This window comes from Salmo salar, chromosome 08 (assembly GCF_965601325.2).
Source record: "Salmo salar chromosome 08, fSalSal1, whole genome shotgun sequence".
NCBI lineage: Eukaryota > Metazoa > Chordata > Actinopteri > Salmoniformes > Salmonidae > Salmo > Salmo salar.
The window spans coordinates 7,692,176-7,716,113 of NC_138298.1; the positions used below are offsets into that span (position 1 = coordinate 7,692,176).

The 23,938-nt window shown below is 43.5% G+C and overlaps 1 protein-coding gene across 1 annotated transcript; it reads right to left on the bottom strand.

Moving 5' to 3' along the window:
• Positions 1–26: 26 nt before the first annotated feature.
• LOC106609920 (P2X purinoceptor 3) lies at positions 27–21,957 on the bottom strand. Its single transcript, XM_045723223.2, has 12 exons — positions 21,532–21,957; positions 20,840–20,975; positions 20,206–20,277; positions 19,782–19,851; positions 19,377–19,470; positions 8,785–8,862; positions 8,489–8,630; positions 6,446–6,582; positions 1,703–1,796; positions 1,270–1,335; positions 897–974; positions 27–514 (listed from the first exon to the last, which is right to left on the bottom strand). The coding sequence occupies exons 1-12, from the start codon at positions 21,651–21,653 to the stop codon at positions 392–394; spliced, it is 1,212 nt and encodes a 403-aa protein (XP_045579179.1). The 5' UTR covers positions 21,654–21,957; the 3' UTR covers positions 27–391.
• Positions 21,958–23,938: the final 1,981 nt, after the last annotated feature.

Here is a 23,938-nt window from a genome sequence, read left to right on the forward strand (position 1 = left end):
CAAATTGAAGTGACATCATTTTATTTAAGTTGTGGGTAGCCTTTAATAGGAGCTCAAATACAATAGTCCATGGTGGGTCACATGCAAAGTTAAGGATTACACATACAACCTCCACTATGAAAATATTACAGGTAAATTACAGGTTCATGTGAAATATTAGGGATATTACAATGCTATACATATATGCATTCTCTGTCTGGGGTGAAGTCTACCCTAGATACAGATCCAGGATCTGCTTCCCCTTCCCCAATCCTTACCATAACCATTTGTGGGGAAAATGTTAAACTGATCCAAGATTAGGGTCTATGGGCAATATCACCCTAAACCTACATTTGCAGCCAAACATCCCAAATTGCCACCACCCACCCCTTTCCATTCCATTGGCTGTCCGTTAGCCGTATTGCCCAATGGAAAAGGCCCCTGAGTCGTTTGACTGCTTCTCTACTCCAATGAACTCCCTACTCCGATACAGCCCATTGCTGGATAAGGAGTTCTCGATCTGCGTGTCTGATACCTAATGGAGTAATGGTAGATTGGGGGAGAGAGAGGAAATTACTTTATTGAATTGTATACACTTGAAGAACATCAGGTGCACATTTTCACTTAGTCTCCAGTTGCTATCAATGCATGATTTAAGTGGACGTTAGAATTTGCCCCTTAGTTTCAACTATTCCTCTGGGCCGTATGTATCAACTTCTCAGAGTAGGCTTACTGATTTAATATCAGTTTTGCCTTTTAGATTACAATGAATAAGGTCATGGGATAGGGGTGAGCTGATCCTAGATCAGCACTCCTACTCTGAGATGGGGCCCCAGGCTTGCAAAGGCTGACACTTGTTATTAAGAGAAATATCTATATCACAGTAAGCAGGGTTGGTGTCTTGCCTATAATTTTACCTCCTCAAACTTCTTGGCCTTGTATTGCTCTGCTCCCTTCAGAAAGTTCAAGAGTATGATGTCACAAAGCACGGTGCCCTGCAACCAATCCAAGGCAGAGAAAGAAAACAAGGTTTTAAAATAGAATAGAAAGAAATTGAAGAAATGAGGAGAGAAGATGAGAAGAAAGGAGAAGAGAGTAGAAAATAAGAATAACTTCATTTTCCCCGGAAATAAATTCAGTTGGCGAGACATTTTCAAACTAGCCAATAGAGACTGTGTGGATAATATTATTACAAAGTTAAGAGACTGAAGGTGGAACAGATATGTTTTAATTCAAAACTAGCCTAGAGACGGTGTGGATAGAAAGTAGCAACTGAAAAGAAGGGCTCACCACTCCAACTGACGTAAAAGCAGCTACCATGTTGATCAGAGTTGGGATCATGTTAAACTTCCCTGCCTGTAAGAAACAAGTTAAGTACTTTTTTCTTTTAAGGGGTTAAGTATTTTACAGAAGTGAACATACACACACACACACACACACACACACACACACACACACACACACACACACACACACACACACACACACACACACACACACACACACACACACACACACACACACACACACACACATACACACACACATACATGACCCCCCCATCTAATAACACATACATGTAGAACAGTCATGGACCCACATAGGCAATTAGAGACACACACACACACACACACACACACACACACACACACACACACACACACACACACACACACACACACACACACACACACACACACACACTTCCATTAAAATCACTCACATTTCCATTGACAAGCACATCAAACCTGATGGCATAGGCCTTGAGCAGAGTACGGTAATCTGTCCCGTTGTCCATCTTGTAGTACTTAGCATACCTATCAGCACAACATGGACAGAGAGTAAGGACATGGGCAATGCACATGGGTTGACAGCTAATCCTACCCCGAGTCCATATTTACAAACGAAGCATGTATTTAGTGAGTCCGCCAGATCAGAGGCAGTAGGGATGACCAGGGATGTTCTATTGATAAGTATCTGAATTAGACCATTTTTCTGTCCTGCTAAGCATTCCAAATGCAACGAGTACTTTTGGTTGTCAGGGAAAATGTATGGAGTAAAAAGTACATAATTGTCTTTCGATTTTGGAAAATTGCGCTGAAGAGGATGGCTGACGTTTTACATGCCCGTAATCAATTGTGCTATTTTGTTAGTTTTTTTTGCGTTGTTCGTAACTTATTTTTTTACTTATTTTGTGCATAATGTTGGTGCTACTGTCTCTTATGACTGAAAATAACTTTTGGACATCAGAACTGGGATTACTCACCACGGACTGGAAGAAGCTTTTTCCTTTAACGAGTCCAACGAGAAAGATATACTGCTCTCCCGGGGACAGGCCCAGGTCCATGTCATTTGCGTGAAGAAAAGACGTAGGAAAAGAGGACGCAGATCAAGCTGCCTTTTGAGAATCCATAAGCGAGCGAGTAAACTCCCATTACCATCAATTCTACTTGCTAACATGCATTCATTGGAAAATAAAATGGATGACCTACGATTACGACTTTCCTACCAACGAGATATTAAGACCTGTAATATCCTATGTTTGGCTAAACGACGACACAGACAATATAGATCTGAAGGGATTTTCAATGCACCGGCAGAACAGAGAAGCTACGTCTGGTAAGACAAGGGGTGGGGGTGTGTGTCTTTTTGTCAATAACAGCTGGTGCGCAATGTCAAATATGAAAGAAGTCTTGAGGTATGATAAGCTGTAGACCACACTATCTCCCAAGAGAGTTCTCATCTATATTATTTGTAGCCGTCTATTTACCACCACAGACCGATGCTGGCACTAAGAGTGCACTCAACCAACTCTATAAAACCATTAGCAAACAAGAAAATCCTCTCCCAGAAGCGGGGCTCTTAGTGGCTGGTGACTTTAATGCAGGCAAACTTAAATCAGTTTTACCAAATTCTTACCAACATGTCACATGTGCAACCAGAGGGGAAAAAACTCTAGATCACCTTTACTCCACACACAGAGATGCATACAAACCTCTCCCCCGCCCTCCATTTGGCAAATCCAACCATAATTCTATCCTCCTGATTCCTGCTTACAAGCTAAAACTTAAACAGGAAGTACCAGTGACTCGCTTAATATGGAAGTGGTCAGATGATGCGGATGCTACGCTACAGGACTGTTTTGCTAGCACAGACTGGAATATGTTCCGGGATTCATCGAATGATATTGAGGTGTATACCACCTCAGTCATCAGCTTCATCAACAAGTGCATTCCCACAGTGACCGTACGTACATATCCCAACCAGAAGTCATGGATTACAGGCAACATCCGCATCGAGCTAAAGGCTAGAGCTGCCGCTTTCAAGGAGCGGGACACTAATCCGGATGCCTATATGAAATCCTGCTATGCCCTCAGATGAACCATCAGTCAAACAAAGCGTCAATACAGGTTTAAGATTGAATCCTATTACACCGGCTTAGACGCTCGTCGGATGTGGCAGGGCTTGAAAACTATTATGGACTACAAAGGGAAACCCAGATGCGAGCTGCCCAGTGAAGCGAGCCTACCAGACGAGCTATATACCTTTTATGCACTCTTCAAGGCAAACAACACTGAAGCATGCACGAGAGCACCGGCTGTTCTGGATGACCGTGTAATAACGCTCTCGTTAGCCGATGTAAGCAAGACCTTTCCACAGGTCAACATTCACAAAGCCGCAGGGCCAGATGGATTACCAGGATGTGTACTCAAAGCATTCGCGGACCAATTGGCAAGTATCTTCACAGACATTTTCAACCTCTCCCTGACTGAGTCTGTAATACCTACATGTTTCAAACAGACCACCATAGTCCCTGTGCCCAAGGAAGCGAAAGTAACCTGCCTAAATGATTAGTAGCACTCACACCGGTAGCCATGAAGTGCGTTTGAAAGGTCATGGCTCACATCAACAGCATCCTCCTGGATACCCTAGACCCACTCCAGTTTGCATACCACCCCAACAGATCCACGGATGACGCAATCTCAATCGCACTCAACACTGGCCTTTCCCACCTGGACAAAAGGAACACCTACGTGAGAATGGTGTTCATTGAGTACAGCTCAGCGTTCAAGACCATAGTGCCCACAAAGCTCATCACTAAGCTAAGGATCCTGGGACTAAATACCTCCCTCTGCAACTGGATCCTGGGTAGGCAACAACACGTATTCCACACTGATCCTCAACACTGGGGCCCCTCAGGGGTGTGTACTCCCCTCCTGTACTCCCTGTTCACCCACGACTGCGTGGCCAAACACGACTCCAACACCATCATTAAGTTTGCTGACGACACAACAGTGGTAGGCCTGATCACCAACAACGATGAGACAGCCTATAGGGAGGAGGTCAGAGAACTGGCAGTGTGGTTCCAGGACAATAACCTCTCCCTCAATGTGAGCAAGACAAAGGAGCTGATCGTGGACTACAGGAAAAGGCGGGCTGAACAGGCCCTCATTAACATCAATGGTGCTGTAGTGGAGCGGGTCGAGAGTTTCAAGTTCCTTGGTGTCCACATCACCAACGATCTATCATGACCCAAACACACCAAGACAGTCGTGAAGAGGGCACGACAAAACCTTTTCCCCCTCAGGAGACAGAAAAGATTTGGCATGGGTCCCGAAATCCTCAAAAAGTTCTACAGCTGCACCATCGAGAGCATCCTGACCGGTTGCATCCCCGCCTGGTATGGCAACTGGCAAGGGATGGAATAAGAATATGTACATATAAATATATGGATGAGCGATGGCCAAGCGACATTGACAAGATGCAATAGATGGTATAAAATAAGTATATACTGTACATATGAGATGAGTAATGTAAGATATGTAAACATTATTAAAGTGGCATTTTTTAAAGTGACTAGCGATCCATTTATTAAAGGGGCTAATGATTTGAGTCTGTATGTTGGCAGTAGCCTCTTTGTGTTAGTGATGGCTGTTTAACAATCTGATGGCCTTGAGATAGAAGCTGTTTTTCAGTATCTCGGCCCCAGCTTTGATGCACCTGTACTGACCTCGTCTCATGGATGGTAGCGGGGTGTACAGGCAGTGGCTCGGGTGGTTGTTGTCCTTGATAATCTTTTTGGCCTTCCTATGACATTGGGTGCTGTAGGTGTCCTGGAGGGCAGGTAGTTTGCCCCCTGTGATGCGTTGTGCAGACCGCACAACCCTCTGGAGAGGTTGATGGCGGTGCAGTTGCCATACCAGGCAGTGATACAGCCCGACAGGATGCTTTTAATGTGCATCTGTAAAAGTTTGTGAGGGTTTTAGGTGACAAGCCACATTTCTTCAGCCTCTTCTTCACCACTCTGTCTGTGTGCGTGGACCATTTCAGTTTGTCCGTGATGTGTACGCCGAGGAACTTAAAACTTTCCACCTTCTACACTACTGTCCCGTCGATGTGGATAGGGGGGTGCTCCCTCTGCTGTTTCCTGAAGTCCACGATCATCTCCTTTGTTTTGTTGAAGTTGAGTGAGAGGTTGTTTTCCTCACAACACACTCCGAGTGCCCTTACCTCCTCCCTGAATCCTGAGCCAAATATTGTGTGTCATTCAGTTGTTGTAGCCACTAGGTGGTGATCTACCTCAGTGGTTATCAACTGGTGTGCTGCGAAACTTTTCCTAATCTCGATAATTTTTTGAACACTCACTTATACACGTGACCTGTGAAATGCACATGGAATTTTGTCTTGGGAGCACCAGTGCCGCTCAGATAATACATTGAATGGCACATTGTTTCAAGTCCCGTGTGCTCAGGCTGTTGTTACCTTTGTATCATTTGAAGGTCACGCATCATGAGCAAGGTCATTTTTATAATTTTACTTTGCCTGTGACTGAGAACCATTAGCACATGCACGTCTGATTAGGCTTACCTGTACCACAGCCTCTGCCACAGAAAAATACGGAGCGTGGTGTTGTGTTCCTGGTTGCACCTTTACAATGCAGAAAACCAATGTCTTTAACCCAACCCGTTAAAAATGAATGACCTATTTTATCAGAGCTAAAAAAAATCCTTCCAGCACATTTTTCGTGGGGTGCTCATTAAGGGGTATCAGAAAAATGTATCAAATAAACCCGATTTAATCTATTCAAATTTTTGTCACAGAAGTAGATGACTTGCAGTTTGGATCAGATGAGACTGAGTTAATTTACACTAAATCAATTAATAGGGACATTTTAGGTGTCAGACCTAATTTTTTCTTCCATCACGCTGTGCCGTGGTAAAATCACTGATCTAGCTTAAAGACATTTACCACTCATAGGCAACCCAATTTGAAGAAGAAGACAATGCTCGGATCATTGACTGATCGCTCCCAACCCATAGGAATCCCCACCAATTTGACTACTTTAAAATGGTGTAAGCCCTCAATGGCAATGTCCATGCAAAAACTGGTTATATACATCTAGATATCTCTATGTATCTCTATGGGGCTCACACTCTAAAGGTTAGAGGTCAGAGGTCATGGCTACCTGAAGTTGTACCCAGGGGAGACGCTGTTCTTCTCCGACATGGCGTCCAGCCGGGTGAAGGAGTAGGAGGGGTTACACTCATCCTCTGACTTGTCCAGGTCACACATCCAGCCAATCTTTATACCTATCACCCCTCCCTGTAGGAAGGGGTTGACATACATTTAGAAAATCTCTCTCTGGGAAAAAGACAGCATTTGAATGTAGCCTAAAGGGGAAGGAGTGAATACAGCCGACGGGTAGGAAAAAGAGAGAAAGAGAGCATAATATGTGAGTATATAAAAAGACTAGTATCGATGGAAATAACTGTGGATAGAAATCACAGGAGGCTGCTAATAATGGCTGGAACGGAGCAACTGAAATGGCATCAAACACCTGGAAACCACGTGTTTGATGAATTTGTTACCATTCCACTGATTCCACTCCAGTCATGAATAAGAACCTGTTCGCCCCAATTAAGGTGCCACCAACATTCAGTGATAGTAACACATCGCATTCAGAAGGTATTCAGACCCCTTCCTTCATTACACATTTTGTTACATTACAGCCTTATTCTAAAATTGATAAAATCCTTTTTTCCCCCCTCATCAATCTACACACAATAACCATAATGACAAAGCAAAAACGTTTTTTTTAGAAATGTTTGCAAATGTATATATATTTTTTAAACAGAAATAACTTAATTACATAAGTATTCAGACCCTTTGCTATGAAACTTGAAAATGAGCTCAGGTGCATCCTGTTTCCATTGATCATCCTTGAGCTGTTTCTACAACTTGATTGGAGTCCACCTGTGGTAAATTCAATTGATTGGACATGATTTGGAAAGGCACACACCTGTCTATATAAGGCCTCACAGTTGACAGTGCATGTCAGAGCAAAAACCAAGCAATGAGGTCAAAGGATTGTCAGTAGATCTCCGAGACAGGATTGTGTCGAGGTACAGATCTAAGGAAGGGTTCCAAAACGTTTCTTCAGCATCGAAGTTCCCCAAGAACACAGTGGCCTCCATCATTCTTAAAAGGAAGAAGTTTGCAACCACCAAGACTCTTCCTATAGCTGGACACCTGGGTCAAACTGAGCAATTGTGGGAGAAGGGCCTTGGTCAGGGAGGTGACAAAGAACCCGATGGTCACTCTGACAGAGCACCAGAGTTCCTCTGTGGAGATGGGAGAACCTTCCATAAGGATAACGATCTCTGCAGCACTCCACCAATCAGGCCTTTATGGTAGAGTGGACAGATGGAAGCCTCTCCTCAGTAAAAGGCATATGACAGCCCATTTAGAGATTTCCAAGAGGCCCTTAAAAGGACAAGATTCTCTGGTCTGATGAAACCAAGATTGAACTCTTTGGCCGGGCACCATCCCTACGGTAAAGCATGGTGGAGGCTGTGGGGATGTTTTTCAGCGGCAGGGACTGGGAGATGAATGAAGCAAAATACAGAGATCCTTGATGAAAACCTGCTCCAGACTGCTCAGGACCTCAGACTGGACAATGATCCTAAGCAAACAGCCAAGACAACTTAGAAGTGGCTTCAGGGCAAGTCTCTAAATGCCCTTAAGTTGCCCAGACTTGAACCCAATCGAACATCTCTGGAGAGACCTAAAAGTAGCTGTGCAGCGACGTTTCTCATCCAACCTGACAGAGCTTGAGAGGATCTGCAGAGAAGAATGGGAGAAACTCCCCAAATACAGGTGTACCAAGCTTGTAGCATCATACCCAAGAAGACTTGAGGCTGTAATCACTGCCAAATGTGCTTCAACAAAGAACTGAGTAAAGGGTCTGAATACTTATGTAAATGTGATATTTCAGTTTTTTTATATATAAAAAAAATGCCAAAAGAATCCAAAAGCCTGTTTTTCCTTTGTCATTATGGGGCATTGTGTGTAGATTGATGAGGGAAAATAACAATTTTATCAATTTTAGAATAAGGCTGTAACATAACAACATGTGGAAAAAGTGAAGGGGTCTGAATACTTTCTGAATGCACTGTATGCCAAGTTAATATACTAGTATGGATATATACCTGGGAGTGAACCACCATACCTTCTGTGCCAGCGTGGTGAAGTTCTGGTGTGCATAGCGGATGACGTCCCCCACCCTGAAGATGGGACAGTAGGTGTTGTTCTCATGGTCAAAGTTACACGCCTTGATGTACTGAGGGGTGATGGTGGGCAGGAAGTTACCCCTGAGATGCGCACACACACACACACATATAAACACAGGAGAGACAGGGGACCATTTAGAGTTGTAACATGATTATCTTTATCATCATGGTCAACATCATTATCAACATCAACATCATCATAATCATCATCATAATCAATCATCATCATCCTCACTTGGTGAAGTTGAAGAGGGGGAAACGGATGCTGTTCTTGATGAAGATGGTAAAGTTCTCCACCTCCATCATAGGATGCCTGAGGGAAGGTCAGAAAGAAAACCATGTTCATCAACATACACATCTGAGCGCGACATATGTTTGTTGTTGAACGCCGAAAGCTGAACGAGAGACCTCGGTTTATTGTTTTTGTAAAGCTGTCAGTGTTTTTATATACTTATATTTGATTTTGGATCCTGCGGCTCTGTTGGGCTTAGTTGCTCTGAGCGCTGCTGTCTGTCCCGGGATCCTTCAGGATTCCGCAGAGGGGGAGAGACATGGAAGCCCAGCTAGACTAGCTGGTTCGGCGGTCTCAAATTGAGGTCACTATTGAACGTTTCCAGTGCTGCAGGAGCTGTGTTTACTTTGCTTTGTTCCAGGACAACGTGGACCATGCTGACTTTCAATGCAGCAACTGCTTGCTTGCGGAGGACTACAGGAGCGAAGTGGCTACTCTTAGCAAGCAAGTAGCACACCTACACAAGCTACTGGGGAATTCACGCCCGCGTACTTTTTATTTTTCTTCCACCCCAGTAGCCGGACGCCGCTCTGTTCTGGTGGAATGGAACACAAGTCACTTTTGTCATGACGTTGGCCTGTGGGTAAGGTTTATGACCCCCCCATAAATACCTTTCTCCCTTCCCCTCTCTTTCTGACCCTACTGAAGGACTGTTGAATAGCCTGTGTTAAATATAGAGAGTCTGGGAACATCAAACAAATGGGGAAAAGGAACCATATTTTGGTAATAAAACCAGTTGGAAATATGCTTTGGAACGTAATGAGTATGGATGTCAGTTCGGTTGTCATCTGAGACATTATGACTGATGACAGGACGACATAAACTGTACCTGGGAAAGTATACACCCTCTAGTTATCAGAGTCACATGGAATTGTTATGCAATTGAAATGTTTGATATTGAAATTGTTTGTTAGGAGATTAAATGTAATTTTAGCTTCCAAATGAGAGAATTGGGTTTTCATAAGGAAAGTGCCGTGCTTGATCAGTGGCCCGCCCCTGTGAAGAGACAGGGGTTATAAACGATGAAACACATCCTTCCCCCTCTCCACTATATAAGCCTTTGACGAAAAGATAACCACATGTTCCACTACGTGAGGTCTGCAACCTCTGCGTTATAAGGACACACATGTCAAGTACAGAACTAAGCCAACCTCGGCGTGAGCTTTGGTGGCGAATGGTATGAACTTTGAGCTTATTCACTACAGAAGTGATACTTCCTAGCCATTGAGTTAGCAGCGGCCGCTGTAGACGTGGGCTAGGAAAGGACGGACGACGGATCCAGTCTAACAACCACAGACGAAGATACCACCATGTATCCACTTTACCACCATTGACATTCTTCCGAGGACAGGAAGATCTGTTGGCCAACCTGGCCAGCATCTACGACCAATCTACCGAAGCGCAGCTCAGAGTAAATATTTATTGCATTTTCCTTTTCCAAATGGGCGATAATTTAGAATGCATAAGATAATGTATTTACGATAGCATAGCTGCTGTTTCTTTGTTCCTAAGTCTTCCCACTCTTTCATTTAAGCCAACCCCCTTTCTTTGTGTAATTAATGTCAGCTCCGTCCACCAGGGACGTTTTCTGTATGACATCATTTGTGTTCTGTGTATATGTAATTCTGTGTGATTAGTTTAGGTACTTAGTAAATAAATAATTAAACCCAATTTTGTATTGCTGATTCAACTTGTTAGCCAGGGTTCGTGAAGATAACCAAGAATTTACAACTTTCATTATTAGACTGAAAATAAGATGATTAAGATGACGGCTATCGATGTAAAATATTACTAAGTATTTTAAGAGTTTATTCGGAAGATAACAGCTCTATAAACGTTCTTCCGTGGTGCCCCGACTTTCTAGTTAATTACATTTACATGATTAGCTTAATCAGGTAATATTAATTACAGAGAAAGGATTTTATAGAATAGCATGTCATATCACTTAATCCGGCATAGCCAAAGACACGACACTTTAATAATGTTTACATATCTGGCATTACTCATCTCGTGTGTACAGTTGAAGTCAGAAGTTTACAAACACTTACGTTGGAGTCATTCAAACTCATTTTTCAACCACTCCACAAATGTTGTGTTAACAAACTATAGTTTTGGCAAGTCGGTTAGGACATCTACTTTGTGCGTGACACAAGTCATTTTTCCAACAATTGTTTACAGACAGAATATTTCACTTATAATTCACTGTATCACAATTCCAGTGTGTCAGAAGTTTACATACACTAAGTTGACTGTGCCTTTAAACAGCTTGGAAAAATCCAGAAAATGATGTCATGGCTTTAGAAGCTTCTGATAGGCTAATTGATGTCATTTGAGTCAATTGGAGGTGTACCTGTGGATGTATTTCAAGGCCTACCTTCAAACTCAGTGCCTCTTTGCTTGACATCATGGGAAAATCCAAAGAAATCAGCCAAGACCTCAGAACAAAAATTGTAGACCTCCACAAATCTGGTTCATCCTTGGGAGCAATTACCAAACGCCTGAAGGTACCACGTTCATCTGTACAAACAATAATACGCAAGTATAAACACCATGGGACCACGCAGCCGTCATACCTCTCAGGAATGAGACGTGTTCTGTCTCCTAGAGATGAACGTACTTTGGTGCGAAAAGTGCAAATCAATCTCAGAACAACAGCAAAGGACCTTGTGAAGATGCTGGAGGAAACCGGAAACCGGTACAAAAGTATCTATATCCACAGTAAAAAGAGTCATATATCGACATATTGTGAAAGGCCACTCAGCAAGGAAAAACTGCTTCAAAACTATACTATACTATTCTACTGTATCTTAGTCCGTTCCGCTCTGACATCGCTCATCCATATGTATATAGTCTTAATTCATTCCTACTTAGATTTGTGTGTATTGGGTATATGTTGTGTAATTTGTTAGATATTACTTGTAAGATATTACTGCACTGTTGGAGCTAGAAGCACAAGCGTTTCGCTTCAACTGCAATAACATCTGCTAATCACATTTATGTGACCAATAAATTTGAATTGGAAGTGTCGCCGCCGTGTCGGCTCTCCACAGCCGACTGGCCGGTGCTCAGCAGGGTTCCATCCCCGAAGGTGTCTCCCCTTCCCTGGAGAACAGAGCTGTTCTCGACCCAACCAACCAGCCATGGAGATACGTCACCCGACATGGAAGTCGAAGACCGCGTCCTCTGGCAACAGGGGTCTTCTTGGAGATGTTGAGCTCGGACCTGACACAGACCAGAAACAGCTTTGCCACCCTGGATCCAGAGGTTCCAGCGCCTTCTTCCTTGGGGGCTTCCCACTCAAGATCGGATCTGGAGGTACCTGTGTCTTCATCCTCTGTTCTGTCTCCCTCACCGGTGACTTCTACCTCAGGATCAGATCCTCGGAGCTCCCACCCTCATCAGACTGTGAGGCTGCGTGAGAGACAAGCCCATTTAACATCGCCAGCTGTCATCATAAGCAGCTCTATGAAACATCTTGGTTCCCAAGGCAAAAACCCTGTGCTGCCCAGGAGCACGACTACAGGACATCACAAGGCTGCTTCCGACTGTTCTACAACAGATGCCGGGACGCTGACACTGTCGTAATCCATGTGGGGTCAAACGACATCAGGAGGGCTAGCTCGGAACATCTGAAAATGGATTTTAAGAACTGATTTTAGCATTAAAAGACAAAAAAAAACAGCCAATCGTTTCAGGACCAGTACCATCGTTGGGCCGTGGGTGTGAAAGATTCAGCAGGCTACTGGCCTTACACATCTGACAAAAATATTATTGTAGCTCTGCTTGAGTCACTTTTATAGATAACTTTGACACCTTCTGGAAACAGAAGATACTCTACAGGAATGACGGAGTCCATCCGAATCATCTTGGCTCCTGCATTTCAAGGCTGCATTGAAACAATGACTTATCAATGACCCAAGACCAGCTCAGCTAATCCGTACCATTGAGATGTCATAATGCTGCATTAAATGTACATTATCATAGGGGCATTGGCACACACAATGTAAGTAACTTAATTTATGTCCCGCTAATTGCCCTGAATACCTTTGTTAACCCTACAGCTATTGGATGCAGTAATCATGAGCCTATGAACAAGAGTTACACTGTTAGCACTGAGGCGGTGTACCCTAGTAGGAAGACCACTTTTGCAGCTCACCATGCACTATCAAGTCTACTTCTGATAAGCTTCCCAGTAAAGCTTTAAAAACAATCAAGCAACACAGAAAAGTGCTAAAAATAGCCCATAGTAACATATGCAGCCTGAGAAACAAGGTCCATGAAGTCAATAACTGGCTTGCAACAGATGACATTCATGTCATTCATATACCTCTCTTTCGTATCATCCGAGATCCCTAAAGATTGGAAAGCTGCCGCAGTCATCCCTCTCTTCAAAGGGGGTGACACTCTAGACCCAAACTGTTATAGACCTATAACCATCCTGCCCTGCCTTTCTAAAGTCTTCGAAAGCCAAGTTAATAAACAGATCACTGACCATTTCGAATCCCACCGTACCTTCTCCGCTGTGCAATCCGGTTTTTGAGCTGGTCATGGGCGCACCTCAGCCATGCTCAAGGTCCTAAACAATATCATAACCGCCATCGATAAAAGACAGTACTGTGCAGCCGTCTTCATCGACTTGGCCAAGGCTTTCGACTCTGTCAATCACCGTATTCTTATCAGCAGACTCAACAGCCTTGGTTTCTCAAATGACTGCCTCGCCTGGTTCACCAACTACTTCTCAGACAGAGTTCAGTGTGTCAAATCGGAGGACCTGTTGTCCGGACCTCTGGCAGTCTCTATGGGTGTGCCACAGGGTTCAATTCTCAGGTCGACTCTTTTCTCTGTATATATCAACGATGTCGCTCTTGCTGCGAGTGATTGCCTGATCCACCTCTACGCAGACGACACCATTCTGTATACAACTGGCCCTTCTTTGGAAACTGTATTAACTAACCTCCAAACGAGCTTCAATGCCATACAACACTCCTTCCAACTGCTCTTAAATGCTAGTAAAACCAAATGCGTGCTTTTCAACCGTTCGCTGCCCACACCCGCCCGCCCGACTAGCATCACTAATCTGGACGGTTCTGACTTAGAATATGTGGACAACTACAATTACCTAGGTGTCTGGCTAGACTGTAAACTCTCCTTCCAGACTCATATTAAACATCTCTAATCCAAAATTAAATCTGGAATCGGCTTTCTATTTTGCAACAAAGCCTCCTTCACTCACGCCGCCAAACATACCCTCATAAAACGGACTATCCTACCGTTCCTTGACTTCTGCGATGTCGTTTACAAAAAAGCTTCCAATACTCTACTCAGCAAACTGGATGCAGTCTATCACAGTGCCATCCGTTTTGTCACCAAAGCCCCTTATACCACCCACCACTGCGACCTGTATGCTCTAGTCGGCTGGCCCTCGCTACATTCATCGCCAGACACACTGGCTCCAGGTCATCTATGAGTCTATGCTTGGTAAAGCTCCGCCTTATCTCAGCTCACTGGTCAAGATAACAACACCCACCAGTTACATGCACTCCAGCAGGTATATTTCACTGGTCATCCCCAAAGCCAACACCTCCTTGGCTGCCTTTCCTTCCAGTTCTCTGCTGCCAGTGACTGGAACGAATTGCAAAAATTGCTGAAGCTGGAGACCTATATTTCCCTCACTAACTTTAAACATCAGCTATCTGAGCAGCTAACCAATCGCTGCAGCTGTACATAGCCCATCTGTAAATAGCCCACCCAATCTACCTACCTCATCTCCATATTATTTTTATTTACTTTTCTGCTCATCAGTATTTCTACTTGCACATCACCATCTGCTCATCTATCACTCCAGTGTTCATTTGCTAAATTGTAATTACTTCGCTACTATGGTCTATTTATTGCCTTACCTCCTCACGCCATTTGCACACACTGTATATAGACTTTCTTTTTATTTCTATTGTGTTAGTGACTGTATGCTTGTTTATTCCATGTGTAACTCTGTGTTGTTGTTTGTGTCGCACTGCTTTGCTTTATCTTGGCCAGGTCGCAGTTGTAAATGAGAACTTGTTCTCAACTGGCTTACCTGGTTAAATAAAGGTGAAATAAAAATAATAAAAATATATATATTCTGACTATCTCTGAAACTCACTTAGATAATACCTTTGATGATACAGTGGTAGCAATACATGGTTATAATGTTTACCGAAAAGACAGAAATGCCAATGGGGGCGGTGTTGCGGTTTATATAAAGAACCACATTCTTGTAAAGCTTAGATCTAATGTTAAATACTCTTGAAGTAATATGGCTACAGGTTCATCTGCCTCACCTAAAGCCCATTCTTGTGGGAAGCTGCTATAGACCACCAAGTGCTAACAGTCAGTATCTGGATAATATGTGTGAAATGCTTGATAATGTATGTGATCTCAACAGAGAAGTATACTTTCTGGGTGATTTAAATATTGACTCTCATCAAGCTGCCCACTCAAGAAAAAGACGTCAAACTGTAACCAGTAACCTGGTTCAAGTTGTCGGTCAACCCACCATGGTATTTACAAACAGCACAGGAATGAAATTGATCACATCTTTACTAATGCTGCAGAAATTGCTTTAAAGCAGTATACAAATCCATAGGATGTAGTGATCACAATATAAAAGCCATATCTGAGAAAACCAAAGTTTAAAAGCTGGGCCTAATATAATGTATACTGCTTAAAACAATTCAGGGAACACTTAAACAACACATCCTAGATCTGAATGAAAGAAATAATCTTATTAAATACTTTTTCTTTACATAGTTGAATGTGCTGACAACAAAATAACACAAAAATAATCAATAGAAATCCAATTTATCAACCCATGGAGGTCTGTATTTGGAGTCACACTCAAAATTAAAGTGGATAACCACACTACAGGCTGACCCAACTTTGATGTAATGTCCTTAAAACAAGTCAAAATGAGGCTCAGTAGTGTGTGTGGCCTCCACGTGCCTGTATGACCTCCCTACAATGCCTGGGCATGATCCTGATGAGGTGGCGGATGGTCTCCTGAGGGATCTCCTCCCAGACCTGGACTAAAGCATCCGCCAACTCCTGGACAGTCTGTGGTGCAACGTGGCGTTGGTGGATGGAGCGAGACATGATGTCCCAGATGTGCTCAATTGGATTCAGGTCTGGGGAATGGGCGGGCCAGTCCATAGCATCAATGCCTTCCTCTTGCAGCAACTGCTGACACACTCCAGCCACATGAGGTCTAGCATTGTCTTGCATTAGGAGGAACCCAGGGCCAACCGCGCCAGCATATGGTCTCACAAGGGGTCTGAGGATCTCATCTCGGTACCTAATGGCAGTCAGGCTACCTCTGGCGAGCACATGGAGGGCTGTGCGGCCCCCCAAAGAAATGCCACCCCACACCATGACTGACCCACTGCCAAACCGGTCATGCTGGAGGATGTTGCAGGCAGCAGAACGTTCTCCACGGCGTCTCCAGACTCGGTCACGTCTGTCACATGTGCTCAGTGTAAACCTGCTTTCATCTGTGAAGAGCACAGGGCGCCAGTGGCGAATTTGCCAATCTTGGTGTTCTCTGGCAAATGCCAAACGTCCTGCACGGTGTTGGGCTGTAAGCACAACCCCCACCTGTGGACGTTAGGCCCTCATACCACCCTCATGGAGTCTGTTTCTGACCGTTTGAGCAGACACATGCACATTTGTGGCCTGCTGGAGGTCATTTTGCAGGGCTCTGGCAGTGCTTCTCCTGCTCCTCCTTGCACAAAGGCGGAGGTAGCGGTCCTGCTGCTGGGTTGTTGCCCTCCTACGGCCTCCTCCACGTCTCCTGATGTACTGGCCTGTCTCCTGGTAGCGCCTCAATGCTCTGGACACTATGCTGACAGACACAGCAAACCTTCTTGCCACAGCTCGCATTGATGTGCCATCCTGGATGAGCTGCACTACCTGAGCCACTTGTGTGGGTTGTAGACTCCGTCTCATGCTACCACTAGAGTGAAATCACCGCCAGCATTCAAAAGTGACCAAAACATCAGCCAGGAAGCATAGGAACTGAGAAGTGGTCTGTGGTCCCCACCTGCAGAACCACTCCTTTATTGGGGGTGTCTTGCTAATTGCCTATCATTTCCACCTGTTGTCTATTCCATTTGCACAACAGCATGTGAAATTATTGTCAATCAGTGTTGCTTCCTAAGTGGACAGTTTGATTTCACAGAAGTGTGATTGACTTGGAGTTACATTGTGTTGTTTAAGTGTTCTCTTTATTTTTTTGAGCAGTGTAGAATAGGTCATACAATACGTTTTGTAGTGATTCATATGTTGATGATGGAAATAATATTTGCTGGTCTGTGGTGTGTAATGAGGAGCAACCAGACGCTGCACTTGACACATTTATGAAATTGCTTAAAACTGTTAAATCCCCTTGGATACATGAGGAATTGAAAAATGTTATGTTTGAGAGGGAGGAGGCAAAAGGTATGGCAAATAAGTCTGGCAGCCCAACTGACTGGCAAACGTACTGCAAATGAAGAAATAATGTGATTAAGCTAAATAAAAATAAACTATACTATGAAACAAAGATAAATTATATAAAGAATGATGGAGCACCTTAAATGACATTTTGGGGGAAAAAAACAACTCAGCTCCATCATTCATTGAATCATGCCAGCAACAAATGCTGACACTACACATCCAAGTGTATCTGACCAAATTATGAAAGACAAGACTTGTACTTTTGAATTCCGTAAAGTCAGTGTGGAAGACGTGAAAAAATTATTGTTGTCTATCAACAATGACAAGCCACCGGGGTCTGACAATCTGAACGGAAAATGATTGAGGATTATAGCGGACGATATTGCCACTCCTATTTGCCACATCTTCAATTTAAGCCTACTAGAAAGCGTGTGCCCTCAGGCCTGGAGGGAAGCTAAAATCATTCCCTACCCAAGAATAGTAAAAACCCCCTTACTGGCTCAAATAGCTGACCAATCAGCCTGCTACCAACACTTAGTAAACTTCTGGAAAAAATTGTGTTTGACCAGATACAATGCTATTTCACAGTAAACAAATTGATAACAGACTTTCAGCATGCATATAGAGAAGGACACTCAACAAGCATGGCACTTACACAAATTACTGATGATTGGTTGAGAGAAATTGATAATACAATTATTGTGGGGGCTGTCTTGTTAGACTTCAGTGCAGCTTTTGACATTATCAATTAGAGTCTGCTGCTGGAAAAACGTATATGTTATGGCTTTACACCCCCTGCTATAATGTGGCTATATAGTTACTTGTCTAACAGAACACAGAGGGTGTTCTTTAATGGAAGCCTCCAAAACATAATCCAGGTAGAATCAGGAATTCCCCAGGGTAGCAGTTTAGGCCCCTTGCTTTTTTCAATCAATACTAACGACATGCCACAGGCTTTGAGTAAGGCCAGTGTGTTTATGTATGTGGATGACTCAACACTATACATGTCAGCTACTACAGTGACTGAAGTGACTGCAACACTTAACAAAGGGCTGCAGTTCGTTTTGGAATGGGAAGCAAGGAATAAGTTACTCCTAAATATTTCCAAACGAAAAGTATTGTATTTGGAACAAATCATTCACTAAATCCTAAAACTAAAATTGAGCAAGTTGAGGTGACTAAACTGTTTGAGTAACCCTGGATTGTAAACTGTCATGGTCAAAACATATTGATACAGCAGTAGCTAAGATGGGGAGAAGTCTGTCAATAATAAAGCGCTGCTCTGCCTTTTTAACAACACTATCAACAAGGCAGGTCCTACAGTCCCTGGTTTTGTCGCACCTGGACTACTGTTCAATCATGTGGTCAGGTGCCACAAAGAGGGACTTGGGAAAATTGCAGTTGGCTCAGAACAGGGCAGCACGGCTGGCCCTTAAGTACACGGAGAGCTAACATTAATGACATGCATGTCAATCTCTCATGGCTCAAAGTGGAAGAGAGATTGACTTCCTCATTACTTGTTTTTTACTTGTTTTTTGACAAACTGAATGTACCGAGCTGTCTGTTTAAAATACTAACACACAGCTCGGACACCCATGCATACCCCATAAGACATGCCACCAGAGGTCTCTTCACAGTCCCCAAGTCCAGAACAGATTATGGAAGGCACACAGTACTACATAGAGCCATGACTACATGGAAGCCTATTCCACATCAGGTAACTGATGCAAGCAGTAGAATCAGATTTAAAAAGCAGGTAAAAATATACCTTATGGAACAGCGGGGACTGTGAAGTAACACAAACATAAGCACAGACACATGCACACACGATAACATATGCACTATACACACACATACACATGAATTTTGCGTTGTAGATATGTGGCAGTGGAGTATGGGCCTGAGGGCACACACTAGGTATTGTAATGTTTTTAAAATTGTATAACTGCCTTAATTTTGCCAGACCCCAGGATGAGTAGCTGCTGCCTTGGCAAATACAAATACACACACACACACACGCACGCACGCACGCACGCACGCACGCACGCACGCACACGGTTACCCACGTCTTGATGTAGTCGATCTCCGCGGGGCACCAGCCTCTGATCTCACAGGTGTTGAGGGTGTCGTTGAAATGTACACACCTGCCCGTCGGAAGACCTGAGGAAGAGAGGGAGGGTAAAGAGAGAGGGGGAAAGAGAAAGAGAGAGGCAGGGGAGAGAGAGACAGAGAAAGAAAGAAAGAAAGAAAGAAAGAAAGAAAGAAAGAAAGAAAGAAAGAAAGAAAGAAAAGAAAGAAAGAAAGAAAGAAAGAAAGAAAGAAAGAAGGACAGATAGGGACAATAAATGACAAAGACCAAACCATTATTCTGGAAGCAACTGTTTGGCAAATTCTGTAACATCTTCAATCCTCTGAAGGAAAGACAATAAGAAAGGGAAGCAAATTGATACAGAAAAAGTGGAGAACCTCACCATTTCCTCCAGGCTTGTTGAGGAACCTAGTGCAGTTGTTGTCGTGCGTACACTTGAATTTCATCTCACTCTGTGCATCACACATAATACAGTGTTAGAGTAACATACAGAGACAGAGACAGAGGAAGACAGACAGACACAAAGAGACAGACAGAGAGAGAAAGAGACAGACAGAGAAAGAGACAGACAGACAGACAGACAGACAGACAGACAGACAGACAGACAGACAGACAGACAGACAGACAGACAGACAGACAGACAGACAGACAGACAGACAGACAGACAGACAGACAGACAGACAGACAGACAGACAGACAGACAAAAACACAGAGAGAGAGAGAGAGAGAGAGAGAGAGAGAGAGAGAGAGAACAAACATATGGGGGGGAAACAACAGAGGGCCAATGGTAGAGTAAGTGGTCTCACTTCGGGACAGTATCCCTGCACCTGGTTCTCTGTGGTGATGAATTTAGTGATGATGCAGAACACAGAGGCCCCCTGTCAGACCACACACACACACACACACACACACACACACACACACACACACACACACACACACACACACACACACACACACACACACACACACACACACACACACACACAGCATCAAAAACACTCCCATTTCCATTGACCAGCACATCAAACCTGATGTCATAATCCACACATACCTCAGTATCAATATTTGGTATCCATTTTGTGTCAAGTATTAAGCGATGTTTAAAGGGCTTTTAACAAATCCACTACCCACGAAGCGCCTACAACAACCCAGATATAAACAAAGACTGAGCAAGCAGAGGAGACAGAGGCTATACAACAACTATACAAAGGCTCCTTAGTCTATCTATCAATGCCAATTGCCAACATTAACATAAGGAATCCAAATATCTCAGACCATAATCAATAGAATGTGTCGCTTGTCGGTGTGTGTGTGTGTGTGTGTGTGTGTGTGTGTGTGTGTGCATGCTTGGGTACCTACAGTACGTGCGTGCATGTGTGCATGTGTCTGTGTGTGCGCATGCACGCGTACAGATGTTTGCGTGTGTTTTTGTGTTACCTGAGAAGGGGTGACGTACTCAGCTACGTCCATGACTCGGTTGTTGTACAGTCCAAAGCCTTTGACTTTGGTCATGACAGACGACTCTATAGCCGTGTCTCTGATCTGGTACGCCTTCTCATGCACAAACACCCACCTGAGAGAGGTGCAGGAGAGGAAGAAGGAGAGAGAAGAGAGAGGGGGGGATGGAGAGAGAGGGGTTGAGATAACATAATGGGAAAAATCATTCAACCACAGTTTCCCTTCTCTTTCTGTCACGTATAGAGTAATAATGAATGGTCTATGAGTCTTTAAAGACTGGCCCTTCGTTGGGCTGAAAGAGATTCTAATTAACAAACAATAGATTCATAAGATTCAGCTCCATAAGCAGATGTTGAAAAAAACATTTGTTTGAAAAGACGTTGAAAATACCTAAAGCACAGCCTTTATAATGAGAAATGTGCATCTGACTGGAAGTGTGCGGAGACTTTTTCCTGTTTCTCCAATGAAAAGACGTTGAAAAGACGTCTTTCAACCAATTTTTCTCACCGGGAGATCCAGAATGAGCATAGGGTGATAGTACTTGCGTCTGACTGGAAGTGTGCGGAGACTTTTTCTTGTTTCTCCAATGAAAAAACGTTGAAAAGACGTCTTTCAACCAATTGCTTTCACTGGGAGATCCAGAATGTGAGTGATAGAGGGATACTACTGACCCGATGAAGTAGGTGATGATGAGGAGCTGTACGACGCGGTTGATGATCCCGATGGTCCAGCTCTTCACCACCACCGACTTGGTGGTCTCGTAGGTGAAGAAGTCTGTGATACACGTCCACATCCTGGCGTTGAGGCAACCCGCAACACCCAATAAATTCAACGTGTCACAGCGAACAATTCACAGAATGCCTCTTCAGAGTGTGTACAGTACGTGTGACTTAGCTACACCCCCCCCAAAACAAAAGACAAATCTCAAGATGTGTTGATTTCCCTACATACTAAAACACTGCTATTTGTTCCAAAAAAGCAACCTGATCCTATTCTTCGCTTCTTTCAAAAAGGTCCAAATAACAGACCTCAGTGTCGCTGCTGAAGTAGTGAAATGGTAAACATCCTTACTCTCTCCCTCCCCCTTTCTCCATCTCTCTCTTTACCCCCTTCTCTCATCTCTCTTTTCCCCCCTCTCTCCATCTCTCTCCATCTCTCTCTTTACCTCCCTCCCTCCCCCTCTCTCTTTCTGTCTCTGCTTTTTTCTTTCCTCCACTTACCAGATTGACTCTCAACCCCTTTATCTTTCTTTCTCCTCTTCTGCTTCCCCTAATGCACACACACGCACACGCACACGCACGCACGCACGCACACACGCACACACACACACACACACACACACACACACACAAACACAAACACACACGCACACGCACACGCACACACACACACACACACACACGCACACGCACACGCACACGCACACACACACACACAAACACACACACACAAAAAGATGAGGAAAAGACTTGAGCGTTTCTAAGGAGGAGGAGATTCATTTCCTGAGTGGTGCCAGTCAGTCTGTCAGCATCCTCAGTAAAATTACCAAAACTGGAGTTCGAAGTAAAATACAATCCCATTACAATTAACGACAGACACAACGCACGCACAAATTAACATTTAATGCGCAGTAACCTGGATTGTTAATTTCCTCATCTGTTGTCTTTGGCCCTTAACCTGAGGTCTAAAAGTCCATGACCATAGCTATTGCATGCTACTGTATGTATGTTATAGATACATTTTCATAAATATCGATTTCACCCGAAGTTTCAACCGTGTCTTCATCCCAAGTGGCACCCTATTCCCTATATAATGCCCTACTTTTGACCAGGGTCCATAGGTCAAAAGTAGTGCACTATGAAGGGAATAGGGCGTCATTTGGGATGCAGCCCCTTGTCTTTGACCATGCACATTGAAAGATGAACATATAACCTAATGTACGGCTCCACCACTTTTCAGCGTTATTTTCATTATCTCCAGCACAATACCAGTGTCTACATATGTGAAAACGGTGTATTTCTACATTTTGTAAAAAAAACATTTAAAGTTAACATTTTAAAGACAGTGATTTTCAAACACTATGACATTCTTTTTTTAACCACGCTCTGTTTTCACATATGGATTGGTGCTGGAGATAATAAGGTTGAAAAGTAGCCCTTTAATAATGCATAATAATTGATTGGATTTATATAGCGCTTTTCCATAGACTGAAAGATACTAGACTAGAGATTAAGGCAGTATCTCTGGATGTCAGATATGTGTATGTATACAGTATAATAATAATAACACATTTTAATTGTACAGCGCTTTTCATTCCAGAGTTGTCTTAAAGGTCTACGGAGGGGGAAAAAAGTAAATACACTACCGTTCAAAAGTTTGGGGTGACTTAGAAATGTCCTTGTTTTTTAAAGAATAGGTCACTTTTTGTCCATTAAACTAACATCAAATTGATCAGAAATACAGTGTAGACATTGTTAATGTTGATAATGACTATTGTAGCCGGAAACGGCTGATATTTTATGGAATATCTACGTTGGTGTACAGAGGCCCATTATCAGCAACCATCACTCCTGTGTTCCAATGGCATGTTGTATTATTTAATCCAAGTTTATCATTTTAAAAGGCTAATTGATCATTAGAAAACCCTTTTGCAATTATGTAAGCACAGCTGAAAACTGTCGTCGTAATTAAAGAAGCAATAAAACTGGCCTTCTTTAGACTAGTTGAATATCTGGAGCATCAGCATTGGTGGGTTCGATTACAGGCTCAAAATGGCCAGAAACAAAGGCTTTCTTCTGAAACTTGTCAGTCTATTCTTGTTCTGAGAAATGGAGGTTATTCCATGCGAGAAATTGCCAAGAAACTGAAGATCTCATACAACGCTGTGTACTACTCCCTTCACAGAACAGCGCAAACTGGCTCTAACCAGAATAGAAAGAGGAGTGGGAGGCCCCGGTGCACAACTGAGCAAGAGGACAAGATAAACAGACATCTCACAAGTCCTCAACTGGCAGCTTCATTAAATAGTACCCGCAAAACACCAGTCTCAACGTCAGCAATAAAGAGACGACTCCGGGA